The sequence below is a fragment of the Odontesthes bonariensis genome, chromosome 15 (genome assembly GCF_027942865.1).
Source record: "Odontesthes bonariensis isolate fOdoBon6 chromosome 15, fOdoBon6.hap1, whole genome shotgun sequence".
Lineage (NCBI taxonomy): Eukaryota > Metazoa > Chordata > Actinopteri > Atheriniformes > Atherinopsidae > Odontesthes > Odontesthes bonariensis.
In genome coordinates this window covers 6241339-6264237 of record NC_134520.1, presented here as the reverse complement: position 1 = coordinate 6264237, position 22899 = coordinate 6241339, and the positions used below count along the sequence as shown (strand labels likewise).

Below are 22899 nucleotides of genomic sequence, written 5' to 3'. Positions count from 1 at the left end.
GTCACCGTTTTCAACTTCAAGCGTTCTGATAGATCATGTAAACGCTTAAAATGCCAAAAATTAGGACTTTACGTATGACAACAACAAATCCTGCAGACTGCAGCTTTAAGATTTAAATAGCTAAACGGCTGCTCCATAAACGTCCATTGCTTCTCTGTTAGTAGTTTGTACTCATTAGCTCTGGACTGAAACCGCTCGCGGCGCCGCATACCACAACTAATGAAGCATTAAGCCTGTTTTAGCTGCTCGAGACCAAAGCAGGGATTCACTGAGGGGATGAAAACATTTTGAATGACACGAAAACTCGTTCAGTCTTGTCTTAATCGTGCTGTTTATCGGAAGTATGTATGTAAACAGCCCCGTGAGTAACGCTGACTGGTCGCTCTTAATAACCTGGCACACATATCATTCAGATTTGTGGTTAATAATTTCACAGGTGTGCAAATTGAACAAACTCCCGCGTGACTCAGTGTGTCAGCGCGAGACCGTCATGTACCAGTTTAAAGTTTCAAAACATTTACGCATGGAGTTGTAGGTTGAGTCCAATTACATCACCAGAGCCTTGGACAGCCCCCACCACCCAACCCCCAGCTCGCCGATGGGGACAGAAGAAAAAGCTTCGGTCTGACACAGATATCTGTAGACAAGTTCGCTCTATGCTCGCGCGAGGACAATAATAGCAGGACCAATGGACATGCATTTTCCCAAAGACTCGAGGAAACCAAGGAGGTTATGCTGCAACATTAAGGTAAGCATCAGTGCTGCCACGGGCTAAATGCCCTGTTATAACCTGTAGCATTTATTCCCTCACTCTTTATGTATCCAGCTAAACTTCTTTAAATTTCGCAGGATTGTGTAACTGCATAGAGATAAAGTTGAGGGAAAACTTGAAACAGACAAAAGTAATTTCACATTTTACCTTCACAGCCACGAGGATACTGTAACAGGACTTCATCTGAGATAAACAGGTTCTGGGCAAAAATGTGAATATTGTGCGTCTTGTTTCTGAAAACGGTCAGTCAGAGCTAACTTAAGTGAGACTAACTGGACTTTGTGTTGTTATACATGGGATAATGATGAGCTGCTTGACATTTCGTTTTTGAGAGCAATGAGATGTGAAATGAATGTGGGACCTATCTAACCATTTAGAGCAGTGTGTTTGTTAAAGGTATATCACATGAGGTGTTTAACAAAAAACATTTTAATACCACACTTACCACTTAAAATGGAGAAAAAAAATCAACCTGTACCATTTCCAGGACGGGATTTTATTTACTGACTACTGTTATTATTAATCTGCCTATTATTGACTATTTTATTGTTATGTGGCCAATAATTAGAAAGGGAACACATTTTATAGCACTGGAATTTTATTCAGGTTTGAAATTATTTTACAATAAGAGAATTTCTGACTGGATAAAACTTCTTTTGGGCTGTTGTAACATAGGTTTTATGTGTCCACCAACAGCATCCAGTTCCATCTTTGTTCCATCTTCTATATAAAGTCTGTGAGCACTGTTCATGGGGAGATACATAAGCCCACTATGTGCCAAAAGGAGTCTTTCTTCATTGTATGGCTCTGAGCGGTGCTATAAAAATGATGGTCTTTGATGGTTAGTTTAAAAACTTACCAAGATATGTGTCTTCACTGTGTGAACGAGGTGTGATTAATGCTCATACATTCTATAAACGTGGAGCGGCCAGAGAGAAAAGTCTTTTGATCCACCGCCTCTCAAAGAGAAACGGTGGATTTGAATCCGAAATCCTCTGTGTGTTTACCTGAAATGTTCTCACCCCGTCTGTCGTAGGTACAGCTCCTGCTAAGCATCTGCTGTTTATCATTTTGAAGTCTTTGGTTAAAAAACTCCCCTCTGTTTGAACCTGAGTGTGCACGTGCAGGTGGGGCGGACAACAGTGAAAACAGCAGGGTTCAGTTGGAAAAGCATCATCACGTCGATATGTTTGAGAGCTCAGGATGAACTTTTGCCTGTTCTGCTCAGCATGAATGCTTCTCAGAGCCATGTCATGGTATATTTAGATAATGGGAGTTGTTCAGAATAAGCAGCTGGTAATTTGTCAGCCGGTTGTTTGAAAGTTGTTCCTACAGGGATTAGAGACATAGGTTACATGAAAGTGTAATGTCAGAACTCTTAATTGCTGCCGTCTTCCTGTATTGCTATTGCAACAAAAGAGAAGAAAATTGCCTGAACAGCTTTTCATGTAAAAGTAAATGATTTTGTGCACAGGGAAGCCATCTAGGCAACAGAGGTTTCACAAGGAGCAGTCATGTCTATCCATCTTTTCTTGACAAGTGCAGGAAGTACTGTTTGAGCTGTATACTTAGTTTGCTTAATGGACATTCAGTTTGTTTTGTATTCCCTACAGCTTTAACCTGGTGACTGCAGGCTACACCTTGTTAACACTCAGCTCACAGTCAAATCTTTGATCCCCAAGGCTTCAAAATTTTCCACAAGCGCATGAACCGCTCTTGGGCTCCATATGTACAACCCCATTTAGAAACATTTTAAGGACTACAAGTCTTCTTATCCTCGCCGCTTATTTGACCAAAGTGGGATGGGAAAATCTTGAAGGAAATTTCCACCTAATCCTGAACTGTAAATTAGTGCTTTAAAAGTACCTATTGGAACTTGGTGGAAATTACTGGTTAAATGTTAACAAGTTAGTAACATGACTAGATTTAAATTATTTTTTATAATCTGTTTGCTCTTTGCCTTCCCCCTACAGTTGTGAGATGTAATACCACTGTCATGAAAACAAATCTCCGTGTGAGCCCAGCACAAGTACAGCCATACACATGAAATTCTTGTCATGTTGAAGAGGCAACAAAGGCGCCATCAAAAGCCCTCAAAGATGTCAAGCAACTGTAAAGCAGAAAGATTTGCCGTTGGGCTGGAAACCAAACTTGTAAACTGCGGTATCGTAGCCCCTGAGTGCACCAGGGTCTTTCAGGCCCGGGAATGTGTATAGCAAAGATCAGTGTACAAAATCCGAGTCAAAAGCGCAACGTTTTAAGGTTCACAGATTTCTCCAGTGTTGCTTTAAAATGGCATAACAGAGAGGCTTTATCTTTCAAAAGTGAAGGCAGGGTGGCGTTCGCCTTTTTTGTGGAAGACTGCGTGTGCAAACGGTTTAAGAATAAGATCTCCAGACAATTAGCGCAAATAATTTGGGGATTTTGTGTAAAATGTAAATAAAAAAGCAGAATGAATATTTTATTCACAGTGGAACACCATACAACATAAAAAATGTTTAAAGTGAAATTTTTTAAATTGATAATAGCAACACATCCCAAGTAATTTGGGATGGGGGCATCTTACAGAGAGTTTATTTTAGAAGTGAAGATGAGCAGAGGTTCAGCAGTCTGCAAAAAACTACATTTGCAAACTGTGGAGCAATTTCAGAATGTTGCTCAATGTACAATTGCCATAATTTTAAAAATGTCATCATCTCCAGTACATAATATCATCAAAAGATTCCAAGAATCTGGAGACACCTCTGTGTGAAAGGCATCGGGCTGAAAATCATTACTGGATGTCCATGATCTTTTGATCCTCAGGTGGCACTGCAATAAAAACAGGCTAGATTCTGTCATGGAAATCACTGCGTCGGCTCAGGAACACATTGTCTGTGAACACAGCCATGAGCCACAAGTGGACATGATCCAAAAATGCCTCTCCGAGCTAAAGCTAATTTAAAACGGTAACTTGCGCATCTGGAAAGGCCCCATCAGTGCTGAATGGGTTACAACATGTGCTCCCATTCAGACAACATATTTTTTTAGGGACGGCCTTGCACATCTCAGCAAGACAAAACTAAACCACATACTGAATCTGCTACCGCAGCATGGCTTCGTAGAAAAGTCCAGCTGCCGAACTGGCCTGCCTGCACTGCAGATCTGTTCATCTGGTGCATTGTGAAACACAAAATCTGACAAAGAAGATATAAGGCTGCTGAAAATCAGGCAACATTCTTCTTCGTGAGATCCACTGCAAAAAAAAAAACATAATCTGTGATGGTGTGAACATTCTTTTCAGGAGATCTGCAAGATTGAAGGACTTAACTGTGAGTGTCTAAGCCAAGTTTCTGTTCAGGGGCATGGACATTTGTTTAATCTTAAACAGCTGAACAAGAACTATTTGAGGGTCTCTGCCTTACTGCATGTGAACATGTGATAAAGATAACATTTCTGACTTTATAGTGTCTAAACAATAACTTGGTATTTTGATTGGGATATACAATTATTGCCCTCTTGCCAAGAGTTTGATGAAAAGATTGGCACCACTGATATGCAGCTACAGCTTAAATTACCACACACTGGTTATAGTCTTATTATACGGACACACATGAGAGGGGCGTTGATGCTTTCATCAAACCCTCGACAAGAAAGAATTTGCATAAAACACCAAACTATTATTTTTAAATCTGTGACAAATTCGTGGACTCTTTGTTCTGGAGGCTATTGTGCAGCAAAACTGTTTAATGTTTGCTTTACAATAAGGGGGAGGGTTGATCCTGTTAACATGATTTCTTTTAAGTGTCCTTGGAGACCTCAGATTTTTTTATTTTACTTCCTAACAAAATAGGTCTGGGTTTAGTTTTTTTTTGCAGAAAAAATAACAGCAAAGAACAAAATAAATGGATCGCCAGCAAGATAGCAACTGCACGGGCGCCTGAAATAAAAGCATTTGAAATCTGAGTGGGATGTTCCGCCAATTCTTCCCCTCGCAGCAGGTTAAAGGCTGGGACAATAACTTCCACAGGGAGTGAACTGAGCTGAGTTTAAACACGGATAATCTAACCCTAAGCAACCAGTTTTCCTGTTCACAAACATCAGATCGGCTTATTTAGGTAACCGAACACCATTTAAATGAGAATGAGGATGAAATATTTGCAACGCCATCAAAGCATCCATTGTGTGTGCCAACAAACCATAAAGCCAAGCATTAATGGGAGCTTTTTCTGTTCTGAGGCGACTGCTTCGTTCATTCTCCTTTTTCGACCTGGCTGCCTGTAAACGAGCTGAAAGCCTGGATTTTATTGCTGTTTTCATAGCAAAGTCACTCCTAATCTCTGCAAGCATATTTAGTGTTATCGAGGCGTACAGAGTATCTATAAAAGTGAGTGGCTCCTCTTCCAGATCCCTGGGAGTCCTTCCAGTGTGTGACTTAAATCTTCACACAACTGTGGACTTGAGGAAGAAAGTCCTAGAGACAGATTACATACTGAAATGGTGACATTCCACATATAATGTCGCCAGTAGCTTAGCATTTGGGTGAGAATGTATGCAGTGTCATCACTGAAATAGATACTTGACTGCTCTTTTGGAGCTGTGCTCTGCTGCTTTTGTTTTTCTACTAAATCTATCAGTAAAAAAACAGCTTCTGAGACCCGAAGGGGTATCTCCATATGTCCATCATAGTCTACAGTGAGAATCATTCACAAGTGGAAAACATTCTAGACAGCAGGCAATTTTCCCAGGGGTGGATGTCTCAACAAGTTCACCCCGAGGTCAGACTGTGCAATGCTCAAAGAAATTGACAAGTACGGTAAGTTTGGAAGGGCTGTCAGGAGAAAGCCTCTTCTCTCAAAAATAACATGCATGGCTTAGGTTTTTAAAGTTACATCAGAACGGGGCGGTCGGTGGCGTAGTTGGTTAGGCGGCCGCCCCATGTGCAGAGGCTGCGGTCCTCGCTGCGGCTGGCCCCGGTTCGACTCGCCCTGTGCTGCGTGTCTTTCCCCTCTCTCTGCCCCCTGCTTCCTGTCTCTCTCCAACTGTCCTCTCATTGGGGGCATGGAAAGCCCAAAAAAAATACTTAAAAGAAAAAAAAAAAAGTTACATCAGAACAAACCACAAGACTTCTGGAACAATGTCTGTTAGATTCGGTTCTTTTAGTAGGAGGCTCAAAAACGGACCGCAGTAATTCAAGTGAAAATGAAGTGTTTATTGGTAGTCACACATCAAAGCATATCAGCGCTGGGCTCAGTGGAACAGAGCTCCCGCAGGAAGTCTGTCAGACTGGCTGTGATTTCCGGTTATCATCTGTACTTATTGCATAGGTTGGACTCACATTCGACCGAGTATGATTGGACATGAGTAGGTTCAACATGCTTCGTCATATTCTCTGGATCAGCCCAAAACAATGTGTGTGTGTGAATCTGCCCTTGCTTTTGTTAGATTCGGTTCTTTTAGTAGGAGGCTCAAGAACGGACCGCAGTAATTCAAGTGAAAATGAAGTGTTTATTGGTAGTCACACATCAAAGCATATCAGCGCTGGGCTCAGTGGAACAGAGCTCCCGCAGGAAGTCTGTCAGACTGGCCGTGATTTCCGGTTATCATCTGTACTTATTGCATAGGTTGGACTCACATTCGACCGAGTATGATTGGACATGAGTAGGTTCAACATGCTTCGTCATATTCTCTGGATCAGCCCAAAACAATGTGTGTGTGTGAATCTGCCCTTGCTTTTGTTAGATTCGGTTCTTTTAGTAGGAGGCTCAAGAACGGACCGCAGTAATTCAAGTGAAAATGAAGTGTTTATTGGTAGTCACACATCAAAGCATATCAGCGCTGGGCTCAGTGGAACAGAGCTCCCGCAGGAAGTCTGTCAGACTGGCCGTGATTTCCGGTTATCATCTGTACTTATTGCATAGGTTGGACTCACATTCGACCGAGTATGATTGGACATGAGTAGGTTCAACATGCTTCGTCATATTCTCTGGATCAGCCCAAAACAATGTGTGTGTGTGTGTGAATCTGCCCTTGCTTTCCCAGGCTTTCCTAATTGTTTTGTCTTTCTACTCCTGGATCACTTTAGGTCATATGGAAAAGTACTGAGCCCTATTTCATTCATAATGTCTAAGAACAAAGCCAATTTTAACAATCCCCCTTTTGAAGTGATTTTATCATTTCAACTAATTCAGTTAAATAACTGAGGTAGGACTGTCATTTTCTGTATTGTGTCACATCTGTATTAGCAGTAGCAAGACTTTAGCAGCCACCCCCCAAACTGCAAGAGCCACTTACCTTTTGAGATGTAGCACAACCAGTTAGGAGACGTCTGTCATCCCCCTTTTGATGTGACTTCATGTGTTATTATGTAAGCTCATGTGTAAGCTGTTCATCATTGCAATTAAAGCAGCAAGCAAATCTTCATTGCACAGGCATGGAAATAGTAAACATAATTCTAATGCTTAAGCTACACCTTCAAATCCGGACTATTCCATCATTTTACTCGGAACAGAACCTCTTTCCGAGAGGGTTAAGACCTTCATAAGTCACTGATTATAACTCTGCAAATAAGCACATTTAAAAATAATTGTGATGCGTTAGCAAAACCTTGTATATCAGGAGTGTTAATCAAGATTCTAGAAATAGAGACTCTTTTCTAGTAAGTTTAAAACCTTCCCCACTCAACTGATAATAACTCCGCAAATGAGCACATTTCTTAATAGATTATATGTAGAAAATCATATTTTGCTATATGTATTGTGTGTATGTGGCCCCGAATCCATCGTCTGTGTGGACTCTTTGTTCATAATGGCCTAAAACCTTATGTGGCTAGCAAGGCCTTGCTCCCTCATAAGTACCATAACAACACAACACAACACTGATTTATCAACAAATTTCACATCATTTCTATTCTACTGACACTCAAACATTGCATAAGGCAATTAACATTACCAGCAGGTTCGTCCACCGTTTGCAGCGAATAGGAGCGAAAACCCGATGTATCCGGGAAAAATTCACCTATGGCCCCTAGTTGCACTTGGCGACCGACCAACTTATTACCGTTCAAAGTCTAAGGTCCCGCTCCAAACAGCCGAGTCACCCCACTGGCAATTGACATTCTAAAAATGATTCATTATCAGCCTTTAAGAGGAATTAGCTAAACACTTTAAAAAGTGAAACACAACAAATATAAATTTAACCAAGGCTCGACTATATGAGTATATTAGCCTCTTGAAAAATTATGATTTAACTTTTCTTTTAAATGATATATCTTTCTTAGATGACCACATGACGAGTCGTGTGGTCTTCGCTGGTCCAATCCTGTCGGTGCTCTGTTTTCCTCTTGGCTGAACGTCTGTTCAGCATTCTGATCCGGAACTAATCTTGGAAGGAGAGGTCACCAGTACATCGCTTCCTTGAGGGATATTCAGCATCCCCTCCCTAACTAATTTTCTTTTGGGACAATTTTGTTGTGTAGTTGTTCACTATCATCTTGGCATGATGGGCAAAGCCTCCCAGAACTCAAGCTTATGAGTCCTCCGGCCGTACGTCCTGTAGTGGTTCTGAATCTGTGGAATAATATTAACAAATCTCGCAGCGCAGTAGTGCAAAATGTCATTTGCACTGTATTTTTATACTTGGGGCATGTCTCTTTGAAAGGTTCAATTTTAATGCCCAATTCTTTATTTATTTATTTATTCATATGTACCCCAAACCAAAACAAAACCAAAATAAAGAAAATAAATGAAAATCAAATAAAAAAAATCATAAAATAAACATAAACGAAAACAAAACAACTGGCCAGTTGGTATAACCCTTGTTTTAAGGAACTAGAATAGTCATCAACCTGCTGTGCAGCCTTAATGAGAAATCCAGTGCCATCTCCTTATTTTGCTGTTTAAAAAATTCTAATTATTTAGGGAACACATCATCACGATCAACATCAACTTCAGCACAGTGGGTATAATCCTTGTTTTTAGGACAATACCAGAATTCTCACCAAGTTGCTGTCCAGCATTCATGAGATCTTCTGTATTATCCATTTATTCTGCTGTGGAAAAATCGTTACACAGTTTCGGGACCATGACACATAAACAACAATCAACAATCAACTCCAGACACCACAGGTTAGGACAACAAATGACACCAAATGACAACAGATGACAGATGACAACAAATGACAAAAGATGACAAACATATATTGCATTTCTGGGTTTGATGAAGCAAACCTCCTGTTTTCATTGGGGTCTAAGTCTACAAACAGTGGTTTTCTTATTCTGAGTTTGATTCCATGTCTTCCTCTTCCAGGTCCGGGAAGTCTTAATGCAAAAGAAGACAGAAACACACACAGAATTTTTGGGAAACTTTGAATTGTTAATTAATTGCCGAACTGCTCCACTGCAGTTTCTCCTCCTGTGTTGTTGTTTGCTGTAGGACAGAAATATTTGTGGTTAGATCTCACTTTGGTATCAGCACAGCATCAAGAAAGCAGACATTTCTTTTCAATGCCTAACTGATTAAGTTGTTTTGGATAAATATTGTCTGTCCTCTCTTAATTCAGGTCAGAGCGTTAAAAATAAAATTTCAGCATAATCTGCTTTATTCTTACTTGTTAGTTAGTAATAATGTTGTTTGGCTTAGGTTTTTAAAGTTACATCAGAACGGGGCGGTCGGTGGCGTAGTTGGTTAGGCGGCCGCCCCATGTGCAGAGGCTGCGGTCCTCGCTGCGGCTGGCCCCGGTTCGACTCCCACACCGGGCGGCCCTGTGCTGCGTGTCTTTCCCCTCTCTCTGCCCCCTGCTTCCTGTCTCTCTCCAACTGTCCTCTCATTGGGGGCATGGAAAGCCCAAAAAAAATACTTAAAAGAAAAAAAAAAAAAGTTACATCAGAACAAACCACAAGACTTCTGGAACAATGTCCTTTGGACACACGGGACCAAAGTGGAGATGTTTTGGTCATAATGCACAGCTCCACCTTTTGGAGAAAACCAAACAGCGTATCAGCTCAAACACCTCATACCAACTGTGAAGCACGGTGGTGGAGGACTGATGATCTAGGCTTGTTCTGCAGTCACAGGACGTGGGTGCCTTGCGGTCACTGAGAAGACCACAAACTCCTCAAAACAATGTTAGAGACTGATAACATCACACAGAAAACTATCACTTCAACTTATTGCTGCTAAAGCTGCATTCTAGTTTTATTAAATAAGGACACAGTGAAAATGTCATGTGGTATTGTTCATCTGAGTTTGTAGTTAAATTTGACTTTCTTTCTCACATGAGTGCATTTTTAACTTTACACAGACACCCCTGTCTCAGTCTTTATGTTAGCAAAGCTGACTGGTTGCAGGATGTACAGATCTTCTTATCTCACTCTTGGAAAGGGAGCAAATACTTAAGTTTTTTCAAAATGTCAAACTCTTCTAAGGTTATAATGAGATGTAGGAAGAAGCAAATCCATGTAAAATGGACGTCAATGGGGGGGATTTTATATGTCTGTCCTGTCTTTCCATCTTTATGAACATAATTCAGAAACTCAAGTTCCCTGTGCTGTCTGTCCTAGCTGTTCGTCTTCTGCCACGGCCTCCTGCAGTTCTCTCAGCTGCTTTACAGCGCCTACTTCAAGAGCACCATCACCACGATCGAGAGGCGCTATGGCCTCAGCAGCTACTCCTCGGGAACCATTTCCTCTCTCAACGAGGTAGGAGCCAACAATAACATATGCTCGCACAATGTGAGATCATGATATCTTTACATCAAAGATACCAATGCCAAAGGAGGAATTGGAGTAAACAGCAACGTATCAAAATCACACATCCTGACAATTGAAGCAGGACTCCAGCATTTTGGAATGGCGTTACTGCACATAGAAGGGTCAGGAATCATGAGAGAATGTTCTGTATGTGCTCGCTGTGGAGGGTGCAAAATCCCATATGTAAATGTTTTCCATTTGTCAAACATGCATGACCCCTGGCCAAACTAAATCACCATATTGACATTTGCTTTTTGTTGGCTTTTGGAATTATTTCAGGAAACCAGACAAAACAAGCCTGAAGATTTTCAGTTAAGATCTCTTTGGATGGTGATTTGAAGCTGCTGTTATGTTTTCAAAGTGAAAGAGGATCAAGTAATTGTGCATACTGTGAGAACTGTCATCCAAGAGACTTTATCACCCAGCACTGCACTTTTATAAGTCCCTAAAATAAGTTGGAAAGACCTGCAACTTGCTGCATTCAGTCTTATGTAAAGAGAGGAAATGTTCCGTCTGGCTTCTATTTTAAACACGTCTCTGTGTCTGTCTCTTAGGTCAGCAACAGCATTCTGATTGTGTTTGTGAGCTACTTTGGGAATCGGGTTCACCGTCCTCGCCTCATCGGAATTGGTGGACTGCTGATGGCTGTTAGTGCCATGATCCTCACACTACCTCACTTCCTGTCCCAGCCCTACGAATACGACTCTGTTTTACACAGTAAGGCAAAGTTGTAATCACAAGGCCGTGTGGCGTCTTCAGTTATGGTTACTGATCTGAGTTAGCCCAGAGCAGGAGACTTAAAATATACAAATCTGTCAAAGCAGTTCATGAGACTGTGCATGAGGGGTTTGTCTGGAGCTCTGTAGCATTTTCCTCGCAGAGCTTTCGCAGCCCTCTGCAATAGTCAAACAAGTATCTGTAACATGGTTCACCTCAGCCATGTCGCTGCTCTTCAGCTGAACCTTTGCATAACTCAGAGGGAAATTCATAACCAAGGAGCTTGCTGAAAGCTACGAAGATTACATTCACCTCCAGGGCAATTCATTTGCAATAACAATATCCCCCTTCTGCCTTTCATTTAGGTTCAGACTGAGTGTCAGTGGAGGGTCAAAGAAGCTTCAGGAAATTAGAAAAGTCCACTGCTCTGCCATTAACTATAACTTTATTTTCCTCCTTCTCCTCCCTTCTACATTTGTGTTCGACCACCTGCCACAACCCAGATCGCCACGACATTTGCATCCTGCTGGGCAACGCGAGCAGCACTGAGTCTTGCGGCCACGATGAGACCAGGCGGCTGACTGACACAAACAACCTGTGGCTGCTCATGGCCATTGCTCAACTGCTCTTTGGTGTGGGCTCCGTGCCCATCCAGCCATTTGGGATATCCTATATAGATGATTTTGCTGGACCAAGCAACTCCCCTCTATACATAGGTGAATGACCTATGGTTCAGACATGCAGTGAATTGGTGTGTTTACTTAAGCAATTCGTTCACGTTGTTACACATGTGGATTCTGTAGGTTTGCGTGAAAAAAAACGCTAGAAAAAGTATCAAACATACCTACATTCTAATGTCAACAGAGAAAACTTGCATGCGTGCTGTAGATCTGTTTGTGGTTATCAGATCCTTGTTCCAGATCGATGATCATAGAACAGAAAATACAACTATTTGTGCTTTAACTGTGAGGCTGTAAAACAAGCATGTTAAAGGAAAAACTCAATAGATTCTCAATAACAGCATCTTTTCTACTTTTGAGTTTTAGAACAACTGTCACGTTTTTAACTGAGAAAATGAAAATATACACTTATAAAAGCAGGAATAAAAGTTGACTAGAATACTTATACTTGACTAGAATCATCATGTATTCCCTCCATTTTAAAAGGTTTTCTGTCATTATTCATCTAGCAATTACAGTTTGGTAAGAAAATTAGCTCAGCTCAGCAGTATTTCACAAACTCTTTCTTTGATCATTCACAGCCATCCTGTTTGCTATATCTGTTTTTGGGCCTGCCATCGGTTATCTCCTGGGCTCAGTTATGCTGCGGATCTATGTGGACGTGGACAGAAACGGCTTGGGTAATTTTTTAGGTCTCAGAAGGCATCCCGCAGTTAATAGAGCAGCATAGGCGATTCAGTGTGGTGTTTGGAGACTCAGTGGTCACTGCTGTTTCCTGCAGAGGCAGAACAAGAGCTGCGACCAGGAGATCCCCGTTGGGTTGGGGCCTGGTGGATGGGTTTACTCATCGCCACCGGATGCCTGGTTCTCACCTCCATCCCGTACTTCTTCTTCCCTCGCAGGATGCCATCAGAAAACAATGTAAGTCTCACTCTGACAGATATCTGTCATACAGTACAGACATGTTTCCTTACATTGAATGTGTCTTGATAGTTCACTTTTGACTGGTATTGTATTTGAAGGTATGTTACAGTTTATGGCTGTAGCAAAGTATGTTAAAGTTCTTCAGTGCAGCATGTCTCATGTTGCATTGACCCCTGCTGGCTTTATGTCAACATTGCACGTTTATTTTTCTCCTAAAAAGAGATGATTGTATGGCATTTAACACATTTCCTTTACCAAGAATTGATGTGTACTTGGAAATTTGTTTTGTTTGTATCAGATATTTTAAATACCCTGCATAGTATTTGTTATTTGATAAGATAAAGCCAAAATAACTTTAAAAGGAAATAATCCCCCCTCTCATTTGTGAGCGCACTTGTTCAATCATCCAGCTGTGGACAGGACCAAGTAAGGATATGTAAAAGGATGCAAACGTTCCACAGAAAAAAGATACCCTAACGCTCCTGTCATTTTCTTATCCGTGCAAAACAAAGAAAAACCTTTCAGCTCACGAAATAAGTCTGTTATGCTTAAGGAACAGAAATAGTTTGTGAAATGTGTCCTTAATTAATCACATGGTAATGTAACAGCTAATATACATCAGCAGTTCACTACATAGTGTTTGTTGTGAGAGTTTTGTGGTTTAGTGCCAGTAGTGACCTGTGAAAACTTGTTAGCATTGGAATTAGCTAACAGAGAAATTGTAATAGTTAGCTTAAAAGTTTTAAAACTGCTTAATGGATTAGTAAAACAAATAGTTTGCTAAAAGATAAATGATCCCCTGAAGGAATGGTTGAAAAATCAGCTTATGACACCCTTAAGTGTTTGTAGTAATAAGCTAAGTTAAACTCAGTGATGGAAGACATATTCAAACCCGAACAGCTTGTAAATATGCTCCATTACAAATTAAAGTTCTGCATGAAAAATCTTAGTTAAGCAAGAGTACCTAAGCAACACTTGTAATATGTATGTTTTAATTGTTTCTAAGATTTGAATTATTCAACCTTTAGTGAAATTAATCCATGTGAAACCTTTGGAGCTTGTAGATAAAGCTATCAGGTGAGTTGAAAGTACATTTCCCTCTTGAAATTATACTTAAGTAACTTAAGTAAGTATATGTACTCTGTCAAAAAATCTAATAAATTAAAGCATTTGAAGCTTAATTTGTGGTTAATGATTTTATGATTATAGATACTTGAAGTAATTTACTAGCAGTGTGCCAGTAATCAGAACAGACAGAAAAATAGCAAACAAATAAGACTAAGTTCCTGTAAAACACAACTTTAAACATCCTGAAACTAGGTGCAGACATTTCAGTATTATAAAGCTGCAAAATAATAGTTTGGAGTGAGAAAAACTTCACAGAAATCTTCCTTTATGGTGTTCGGCAGCTGTGGGTGATTCAGAATAAATAAACTGCGTCTACCTCTGGCAAGTTGCTGTCAGTTCTGATATTCCATTCATATTCTTGTTTGGGTCACATAGCATAGTCGGAATAATGAGTCACGCTCATAGTACGTCCCCTTACACCACTGTGATCTTTTATATTCCTATCATTCAAGACACGGGAGTATTACTCGCATTTTTTCACAACCCCTGACGAGCATCTTCTTTTCTTACCTGCAGCCATCCTTTTCTGCACCCACTCTTCTGTTGTAGCTGGTGTTGAGCAGATCTTGTGACAGAAACAAGTTAGCTTGACCTTTTAAAACAAGTTCCAAACAAGAGACTGAGTTTTAAAAAAAGAAGAAGTCCAAAATTGCTTAAAAAGCAGCCGCGCGTGTCACAAAGCACTGTTTGAGCTCAGGTCGGATGTAATGTTGCTATTACGGTGTTTACACATCTACATAATAAAACTGAGATCAACATACTCCACAGAGCTTGATTTCAATATTGTTTAAGAGATCATAAAATGTTTTTATGGCAGTGTCTTATTCAGAATAGTGTATATGATTATCAATAGTTATTATATATATCATTATTATTATTATTAATAAAGACATTTTTTTCTTTTTGGGATTAATAAATTATTTTTCAGTTCAGTTTGATGATTCAGCATTAGAATATTGCTGCAATGTAGGCACTGTGTTGTAGTCGCAGAAGGTAACTTTTCAAGGATTCCTTGTAATAATGGTGCTGATGTGATTATTCGAACACTCCAAACACTCTTCTGTGTTTGTATCGGTACGGCTGTACCTCATAAATGTCTCTGTACTCATTACACTCAGGTGATATGATGAATTAAACTTTGTTCATCTTATTGTGGCTGAATGAGAGCTGTAATCCTACTTTTAAATATTTTGTTTTTTTCTTCTAGATGACTGAAAGTGAGACTGACTCTGACGATGACTTTAAGAATCCAGATGTCTCTTTAATTGATTTCCTTAAAAGTAAGTGTGTCATGTTCAGATTTTTGGGCCAACAACCTGACTAAACATGGTGATATTTCTCTGTACATTGTTTCCAGTAGCATAATGCTAATTAGTGTGTCTGTTTTTGATCTGATCAGTGTTTCCTAGAATGTTTGCTCACCTCCTGTTGAGCCCTCTTTTCCTGATGCTGGTCCTGGCCCAGTGCTGCTTCTCATCAGTAATAGCTGGTCTATCTACATTCCTCAACAAATTTCTGGAGCGACAATATGGATCCTCTGTTGCATACAGCAGCCTGCTAGTAGGTGGGTACGGTAGGAGAGCAAATGGACTTTGGGAAACGATGAATTACTTTTAGATAAAAAAAAAAAAAACATCCCTTAGCCCCTCTGTAGCATTTCCTTTATTGTCAGGTGACTCCAGTAATTAGTGTGAAAACATATACTACACAGTATTTTTCAGATATTTGGACAACTCTGTCATGTTGTCAGTGGCATCTTGCAGAAAACTAAGCTGCTTTTGGTTCTCAGGTGCTGTGAATCTGCCAGCGGTGGCTGTGGGCATGCTGATGGGTGGGGTCATCATGAAGAGGATGGGTCTCTCTCTGAAGACCATCCCACGTTTCTCTGTGGTCATGCTGACCATTTCCACCCTCATCTGCATCCCTCTCTTCTTCATGGGCTGTCCCACGAAAAAAGTCTCGGAGGCCAATTACCAAAATGAACAGTATGGGTGAGTGAGGAGAATCAGACTTGCAACACATCAAGGTTTCTCCTGATGTTTTCATATTTGCTATAGTCTTTTTTTTTTTTTTTTTTTTTTTTTTTCAAGAAAATCTGCCACTAAATATTGATTGACCAGTGTCATGCTTCTTTTACCAGTGTGTCAGTCAATCTTTTTCATCCATTTCTTTTGATGCTCACCACTTTTGAAGACTTCTAGCCTTCTAATTTTGCTGTCACTTGGGATCAGTCTCAGAAATATGTTAAATATTCTGAGATGTGGGCTACTCTTTATCAAGTTGGAGCTGTTGTTGGTCCTTTAGCTTTGCGCTGTTGCACAAAGAAAGACTGAAGTCTTTGTGGATTAAGATTAATAATGAAGATTGTCAATTAGAGCTGTTGTCTGCGTTTTACATGGTGGCAATAAAAACATGACACCTTATTCCATCAATAGTGTCATCTTTTCAACAAATGTTATAAGATAAATATTTGATGGGAGTTTTCTAGGTGTATTCTTTTTTTTGTTTGTTTGTTTTGGGGAAACAACCTGTATTGATTCAGTACACAGGGAACAGACAGGACACTTGATACAAGATAATATCATCCCTTTGTTTACTCTGACTTGATGTATTGATTAATAATCAGTTTGAGTAAGATCCGAGCCGAAGCTTACCTCAAACCTTTCTTCAAACTAAACACAAATTTGTTGGACTGAAGAAATCCTGGGAAAATTTTTACTGTGCGGCTTATATACTCTAATCTCTAATTTGAAAGATGATTTTATTGTTGTTGTATATTGTGTCCCAACTCATAACTGTACTGTGCTGAACTTCAGCTTCTTGCATTTGTTGAACTATGTCGCCCTCCACAGGTCTTTGTCCAAGTGCTACACAAACTGCTCCTGTCCTGCCAGTGCCTTCAACCCCGTGTGTGGCTCTGATGGTGTCGAGTACATTTCTCCCTGCCACGCAGGCTGCACCAACTTCACCAAAAACGCCAACAACACACACCGGGTTCAGGTCAGAGCCTCCTCTAAGCAGCTCTTAATGGTTTTCTGAATACATTTGCATACAATGACATGAACTTCAGTGAATACATACTGAAAATAAAATTCCCTTAGACATAAGTCCTGCTCTTCAGGGGGGGGGGGGGGGGGGGGGTAGTATTTCCTTTTTTACATTTTGCAGGATTTAAACAGGAATATCGTCATCCATTCAAACAGAGAAAAAGATTAAGATTAAGATTACTTTTTTTGTCATGTAGTCATTGTCACACGAAATACACAAAATTACAAAAGAAGTTTGACCTTGACATTATCTCTCAGTTGTGAACACACGCTGGGAACAGTGAGCGGTTACGCTCACACTGTAGAGGTAGTGAGCACATCCAGAGCTGTCTGCAGATTCAGGTGCAGGGCATAAGGTAACAGTAGGGGGTTGGGTGCCTAGCTCAAAAGCACTCCAGCTAAGAATGGTGACTCAAGACACGGCAGTGCCACATTTTGTACAGCCATCGAGGAAACAAACTGCCAACCATTCATTCCCATGCAGCGTCTCTAGCTTCTAATCCACTACTGCTTATAGTGGCATTTATTGGGAATCTGTTGGAAGAAATTTCAATATAATTTTCTAATGGTTTTGGAAAAAAAGCCAAAACAACAATAGTTGAGGTTTGTTTTTGTTAGAATGAATCATCTTTATCCACAGATAAATGGCGACAAACTATTGGAAAAAAACACATTATTGCAGTAATTTATTTTTTCAAACAGATCTATAAAAGTTTATTTATGTGAAAAAATATATAATCACCGTAGAATTATTGGGATGAATCTAGTTCAAGATGCAAAACAATTTCAAAAACCTGAAAAAACACTTTTTACTCTGCAGACCTTTTTTCACACTGAAGCGTCCTTTTTGGAATTTAAGGCTACGGCTACACGAAAATGAAACGAGGTTTTTTTTTAAAACGGGTACGAAAATTCTTGCGACCACACGGCAACGCTGCTGTAAAGACTCAGGTCCAGACGAAAACGGATGAAAACGATGAAGTACACACGCCACTGTGTCACGCCACGCTGTGAGACAATAGAGAAGTCTCACAGCGTCAACGTTTGACTGACGCAAAAACGTTTTCGCTGTAACAATGGAAACGAAACGACCTCGTTTTCAAATCTTCCCACTCTGGAACCCGTTCTCAAAAACTATCGTTTTGGGGTAGTGGGAACGCCGGCTCCGTGTGGCCGCGACAGCGAAACGATAAGAAAAAGTATCGTTTACAGTGAAAAACGTTTTCGTGTAGCCGCAGCCTAATATTATTACCATACAGTTTCACAACAAAGGCAGGTCAGCGCTGATGAAGTGGGCTATTTATAAACACTGTTGGACTCACATTGACACCACTGTGGAAAACTCACTGCTGTCTAGTGGTTACTCTTTTTGCTTTGATGGCATTCAGATCTGGCTTTCTAGTTTAAATGCTGAGCAAATTATGAATGTTTCTTTGTGTTGTGCCTACAATTCCCGAGGCACCGTAAACAATGTGCCTGTTTCTGGTAAATGTAATTTTTATTCTGTAGCCAAAATCTTTCCTTTTAATTGATGTATTTTTTTGTTCTGCAAACAAATCTTTCCTCATCTTTTGTATTTTTCTCCCGTGTCTTCGCTGTGTGCATTTGACAATAGGCTTGTGGTAATGAAACAAATTCAATGTAACAAAGAACTCTTGAATCTAAGTAGATCAAGTCTAACAGACCTCTTATAGATTAGCCATATAGGTTAAAAAAAAAAATCATATTCTTCTAGTATTAATCAGCAAAAACACAGTACAGTGATGTTTGAGTTATTTTTTTCCATAATTGGCCTTTCATATCCTGCAACAGAACTTTTATACATGTGTATAATCTGATGTTCATGATGGAACAATATATCCTTGAGCTCTTCTACAGTTGAAAAGGGAACGATGAGGTAGGGGGAATTAAGTTAGTTGCCAACTTCTCCAACTTCACAACAAGATGTAGTTAAATCCCAAACACTTTCAAATCTTTTCTGTTTAGATACAGTAGAAACATTTAGTTAATTACCTCTTGACATTATTGAGCATCACTTTGACAGGTGCACCTGCACTTAGCAGTGGTACAGTATTATTGTATCTCTGTCGTGTCCTGTCTTTTGATGATCCAGTGTATCCTATGCTAAAGGGGATACACAAATAAGCTTTTAATCTCCTTTCCTTAGTGTTAAGAGAATTTGGTGCAACATGGTGCTTTGAATGATAATTGAATGATTTTTCATACTGTGGCATCAAATCATGCTTGTTCGCATTCTTGCTCATAAGACTGATTCACTGGTTGGCCTGTATCTTCCAGTCTAGAAGTAGTCACAGCAGGCAGAGGCTCTGCTCCTTATTGGATTTCTATCCAATAAGGAGCTCACAATCAATATCTAATCAATGCTTTTTTACTCCAAGAGAGTAAAGCAGGCCTTTTCAAAGGGGACAAAACCACAATGTGCAAACAGCTTTGAATAATCTTCCAGTGCGGGGATTGTATGGCTTCCAGTTGAGTATTAGTCAGATTTACGCACTGTATGTGCGTAGATGTAAGCCCACTGTGTCATACTAAAGCTCAAACTCAGACCATACTGGCTACAGCTGGCTTAATGGATTAATGCTTAGAAATCAGAGGCTACTTATTCTTTTGTGTGGATTCACACTGTACACAAGTGGTGAGTTGGAATTCAAGCATTTAAAGACTATTTCTGTATTTTGATTTTGATAAATCATAATATATAAATAAATATAGTATGAACTTGGTATTTTTTTTATTTAAGGGGGAAGAAAAACACTTCCGCACATTAAAGAAACACTTATATACATCTGTCTTGAATTGTTGAAATGTTATTGTCCAGTAATAGTGAGTTACAATTACTACTTTTCACATTTCACAAAAAAAGCTAATTTGTTTTGCTTATCTACAGAGAACAGTTTAACAGTTGGGAAAACATGGTGTTCAGTCTTGCTGAGAGAGGCTTTTTTTTTTATACGGCAATTATAACACAAAGTGTCCATGTCATGCTTAGTGTGAGAGTCTCTCCTGTATTATTCTGTAATTTACAGTCACAATAGCTTCTGTCCTCTGCAAGTCTGTGTGTGTGTGTGGAGCAGAGTGAAAAAGAGACAGGAGAGGTGACAACCAGAACTTGTTGCATTGCTGTAAGTGCAATAAAAGCTCTCCATCTGGTGCTAATCTAATGGACTTTAAATATCAACTCTTGCCAGAATATCTGCTCTGCTGCAGATGGCAGGTATGCTAGTCCTAGCCAGCACAAGTCTCAGCCTCGTCTCAGCAATAACTTGAACAACACTTTAGTTTCTCAAGTTAAGCAGAATAAGAAGACGTTTTCTTGAAATTTCCCTTGCTTTCTTTCTGGATACAGGTGTATACCAACTGCAGGTGTATACCAGGGAGTCAGAGTCACGCCCAGCCAGCTCCTTGTGCCAACAACTGCTCTCATTTTCTCCTCCCTGTCATACTTGTCATCTCTCTAGCATCACTGATTGCCTGCCTCACTCACAACCCAATGTACATGATGGTGCTGAGGTAAGGAAGAATGGCTGTATATACAAATATTAACTCGTTATAGATTTGAAATGTTCAAAAGTAGTTCACACTAATTGATCTTGATTAAATTATATGCACAGTGCAGTCTGCTTGTCGTCTACAAGCACGTTACTATAATGATTTTATTACCTGTATGTAATCATCCATACAAACATCCATGTTTTTCTTTTATGTTAAAGCATGAGTTTTTGAAGTTGTGTGTTTTTCATACAGAGTATGAATAGAAAATGCTCATATTGCCCTTCTATACTCTTTTACTTTTTATTCCAGATGTGTTTCCTCTGAAGAAAAGTCATTTGCTATCGGAATTCAGTTCTTACTAATGAGAGTGTTAGGTAAGTTAAAAATTGTATATGCCTGAGATCAAACGTTACTGCAGTCGTGATATTCTTCTTCATGTGGCCCCATATCCAGAACTATCCTGTGATTATTTTGGACTTTGACATTATTTTAAAATACTACAAGACATGTTGTTGTATGGAGGATCAATGCTTCCAATGTGGAATAGGTAAAAAAAACAAAAACATTATGAATAAAAACAATCTCATGAATAAACTCTGTGAAATATATCAGAAAATAAATGAGTCATTTGATCATATTATTTAACTTTCCTTATTTTCATATTTGTTTATAATTTAAGATTACATGAAAAATTGTACAGGGAAAAAAATGTGATAGAATATGACAAAAGAACTGTTAACGAAAAGGCTTTTTTAGCTGGGAATTACAATAAAAAGGTTTAGAATAAGATAAATAATAATTACAATAAAACTCTTAATCATTAAAGAATGAATAATGAAATTACATTCCTTAATAGTAAGTTCACTTTTTCAGTATTGTGCAGTGTGGGATTCCGTACTGCTCTATCTCACACAGTTCAGCTTTTTTAATTAAATGTCTCAATATTGTTAATATTTTAAACCATACGACAATATTAAAGGTACTTTCTTGCTTTTCCGTGTAGAGTCGAGCTCACATCAGCTCCGACAGGCCACAGTCTTAGTGCTTTACCTGATCTCCATACAGCATCAGGTTGTCGATGTGGCTTCCCTGATCCCACACTGTTTCTTTGTCCCGCTCAGCCTGGCTACCTGCCCCTGCTCTCTTCGGCATGACCATTGATTCGTCTTGTATCTGGTGGAAACGTGTTTGTGGAAAGGCGTATAGCTGTGGTTACTACGACAACAACCTGTTTCGGAGCCGGTAGGAACGTTAATTATTCAGAATACATGTCACGTGGACACAGCGTACATAGGCATCACATCTATTAATTAACCATTTCTCTCACCTCCAAAGGTACTTGGGTCTCCAGGTGGGTTATAAGGTCATGGGAGTTACCCTGCTGATGGCGCTGTGGTGGAAGGTGCAGCGGACCGAAAAGTACAGTCTGGAAAAGCAGCCTGAAGGACTACTGTGATCCTGCTGATACTCCCTCTTGAACCGAGCCTCTTATTGCTTTTCTGTGGTGCAAAACATTTTGAAGAAGAGTATTCTGAGCAAAACTGCGTCACTGAGATGAATCCACAGTCTCGACCTTGATTTTCTGCAGGCCCAGTTCTCTGCCTAGTTGGCGCATTGCTAGTTGGAGTGAAGATATTTTCCATGAGGAAACATTTCTCGTGTTTTAGGATACATTATGGCTTATGATTTCTGATTGGAAATGAAAACACAAATAACTTAATGAACACGGGATTACTAAAATAAAAATCAGCACTAGTAACTCACAGTATTAACATGCGTCCAAAATAAAGATGATACTCAAACTGATGACCAGACAACAGTTGGGTATCTTTGTATGTAATGTGTTGGAATCTGTTAAGGTTTCTGTTTGCATCGGGAACACATCTGTAACTAATTAACTGTATAACTTAATATTTAAGTTATTTTTTTTATTAGATGTTTGTCTCATGGACAGAGACATCTGTAGTAACTGCAGTAATCATTTCCTTTTTGATCACATGTAACGTTTTGATTTCAATACTAATGATTTTTTAAATATCAAGCACACACACTGTTACTCCTAATTTTTTAATAAAATAATGTAACCCACACATGAATACTTCTTTCTGGTGTGGTTATTGGGTAGAGTTCATACAAATATAACAAGTTTAACCTCTTCTGCCTGGTAAGTAAGCCTAACTAGCTCACATTACTTCACGTCAGCTTTGACATTTTGATTTATAGCAAGATTGTCTGGAAATTTGTGCAACTTTTTCATTGCTTTTTGGAACTGTGGAACCTGAAAATATAATTGCACTAGAATGTATTTGGTTGTATTGTGTCCCAACCTAATGGGAACTTGGAGATGACAGTATTTTACAGGATGATTATGGACAGGTGGATTACAATGG

The 22899-nt window shown here is 39.6% G+C and overlaps 1 protein-coding gene across 1 annotated transcript; it reads left to right on the top strand.

The window, feature by feature from the left end:
- Positions 1-399: 399 nt before the first annotated feature.
- Positions 400-22605, top strand: slco2a1 (solute carrier organic anion transporter family, member 2A1). Its single transcript, XM_075484850.1, has 14 exons — positions 400-748; positions 10312-10449; positions 11055-11217; positions 11721-11933; positions 12479-12577; positions 12679-12818; positions 15157-15229; positions 15349-15513; positions 15739-15940; positions 16802-16949; positions 20364-20527; positions 20819-20883; positions 21631-21751; positions 21845-22605. Exons 1-14 carry the CDS (start codon positions 689-691, stop codon positions 21963-21965), a joined length of 1872 nt encoding a protein of 623 aa, XP_075340965.1. The 5' UTR covers positions 400-688; the 3' UTR covers positions 21966-22605.
- The last annotated feature ends 294 nt before the right edge of the window (positions 22606-22899 follow it).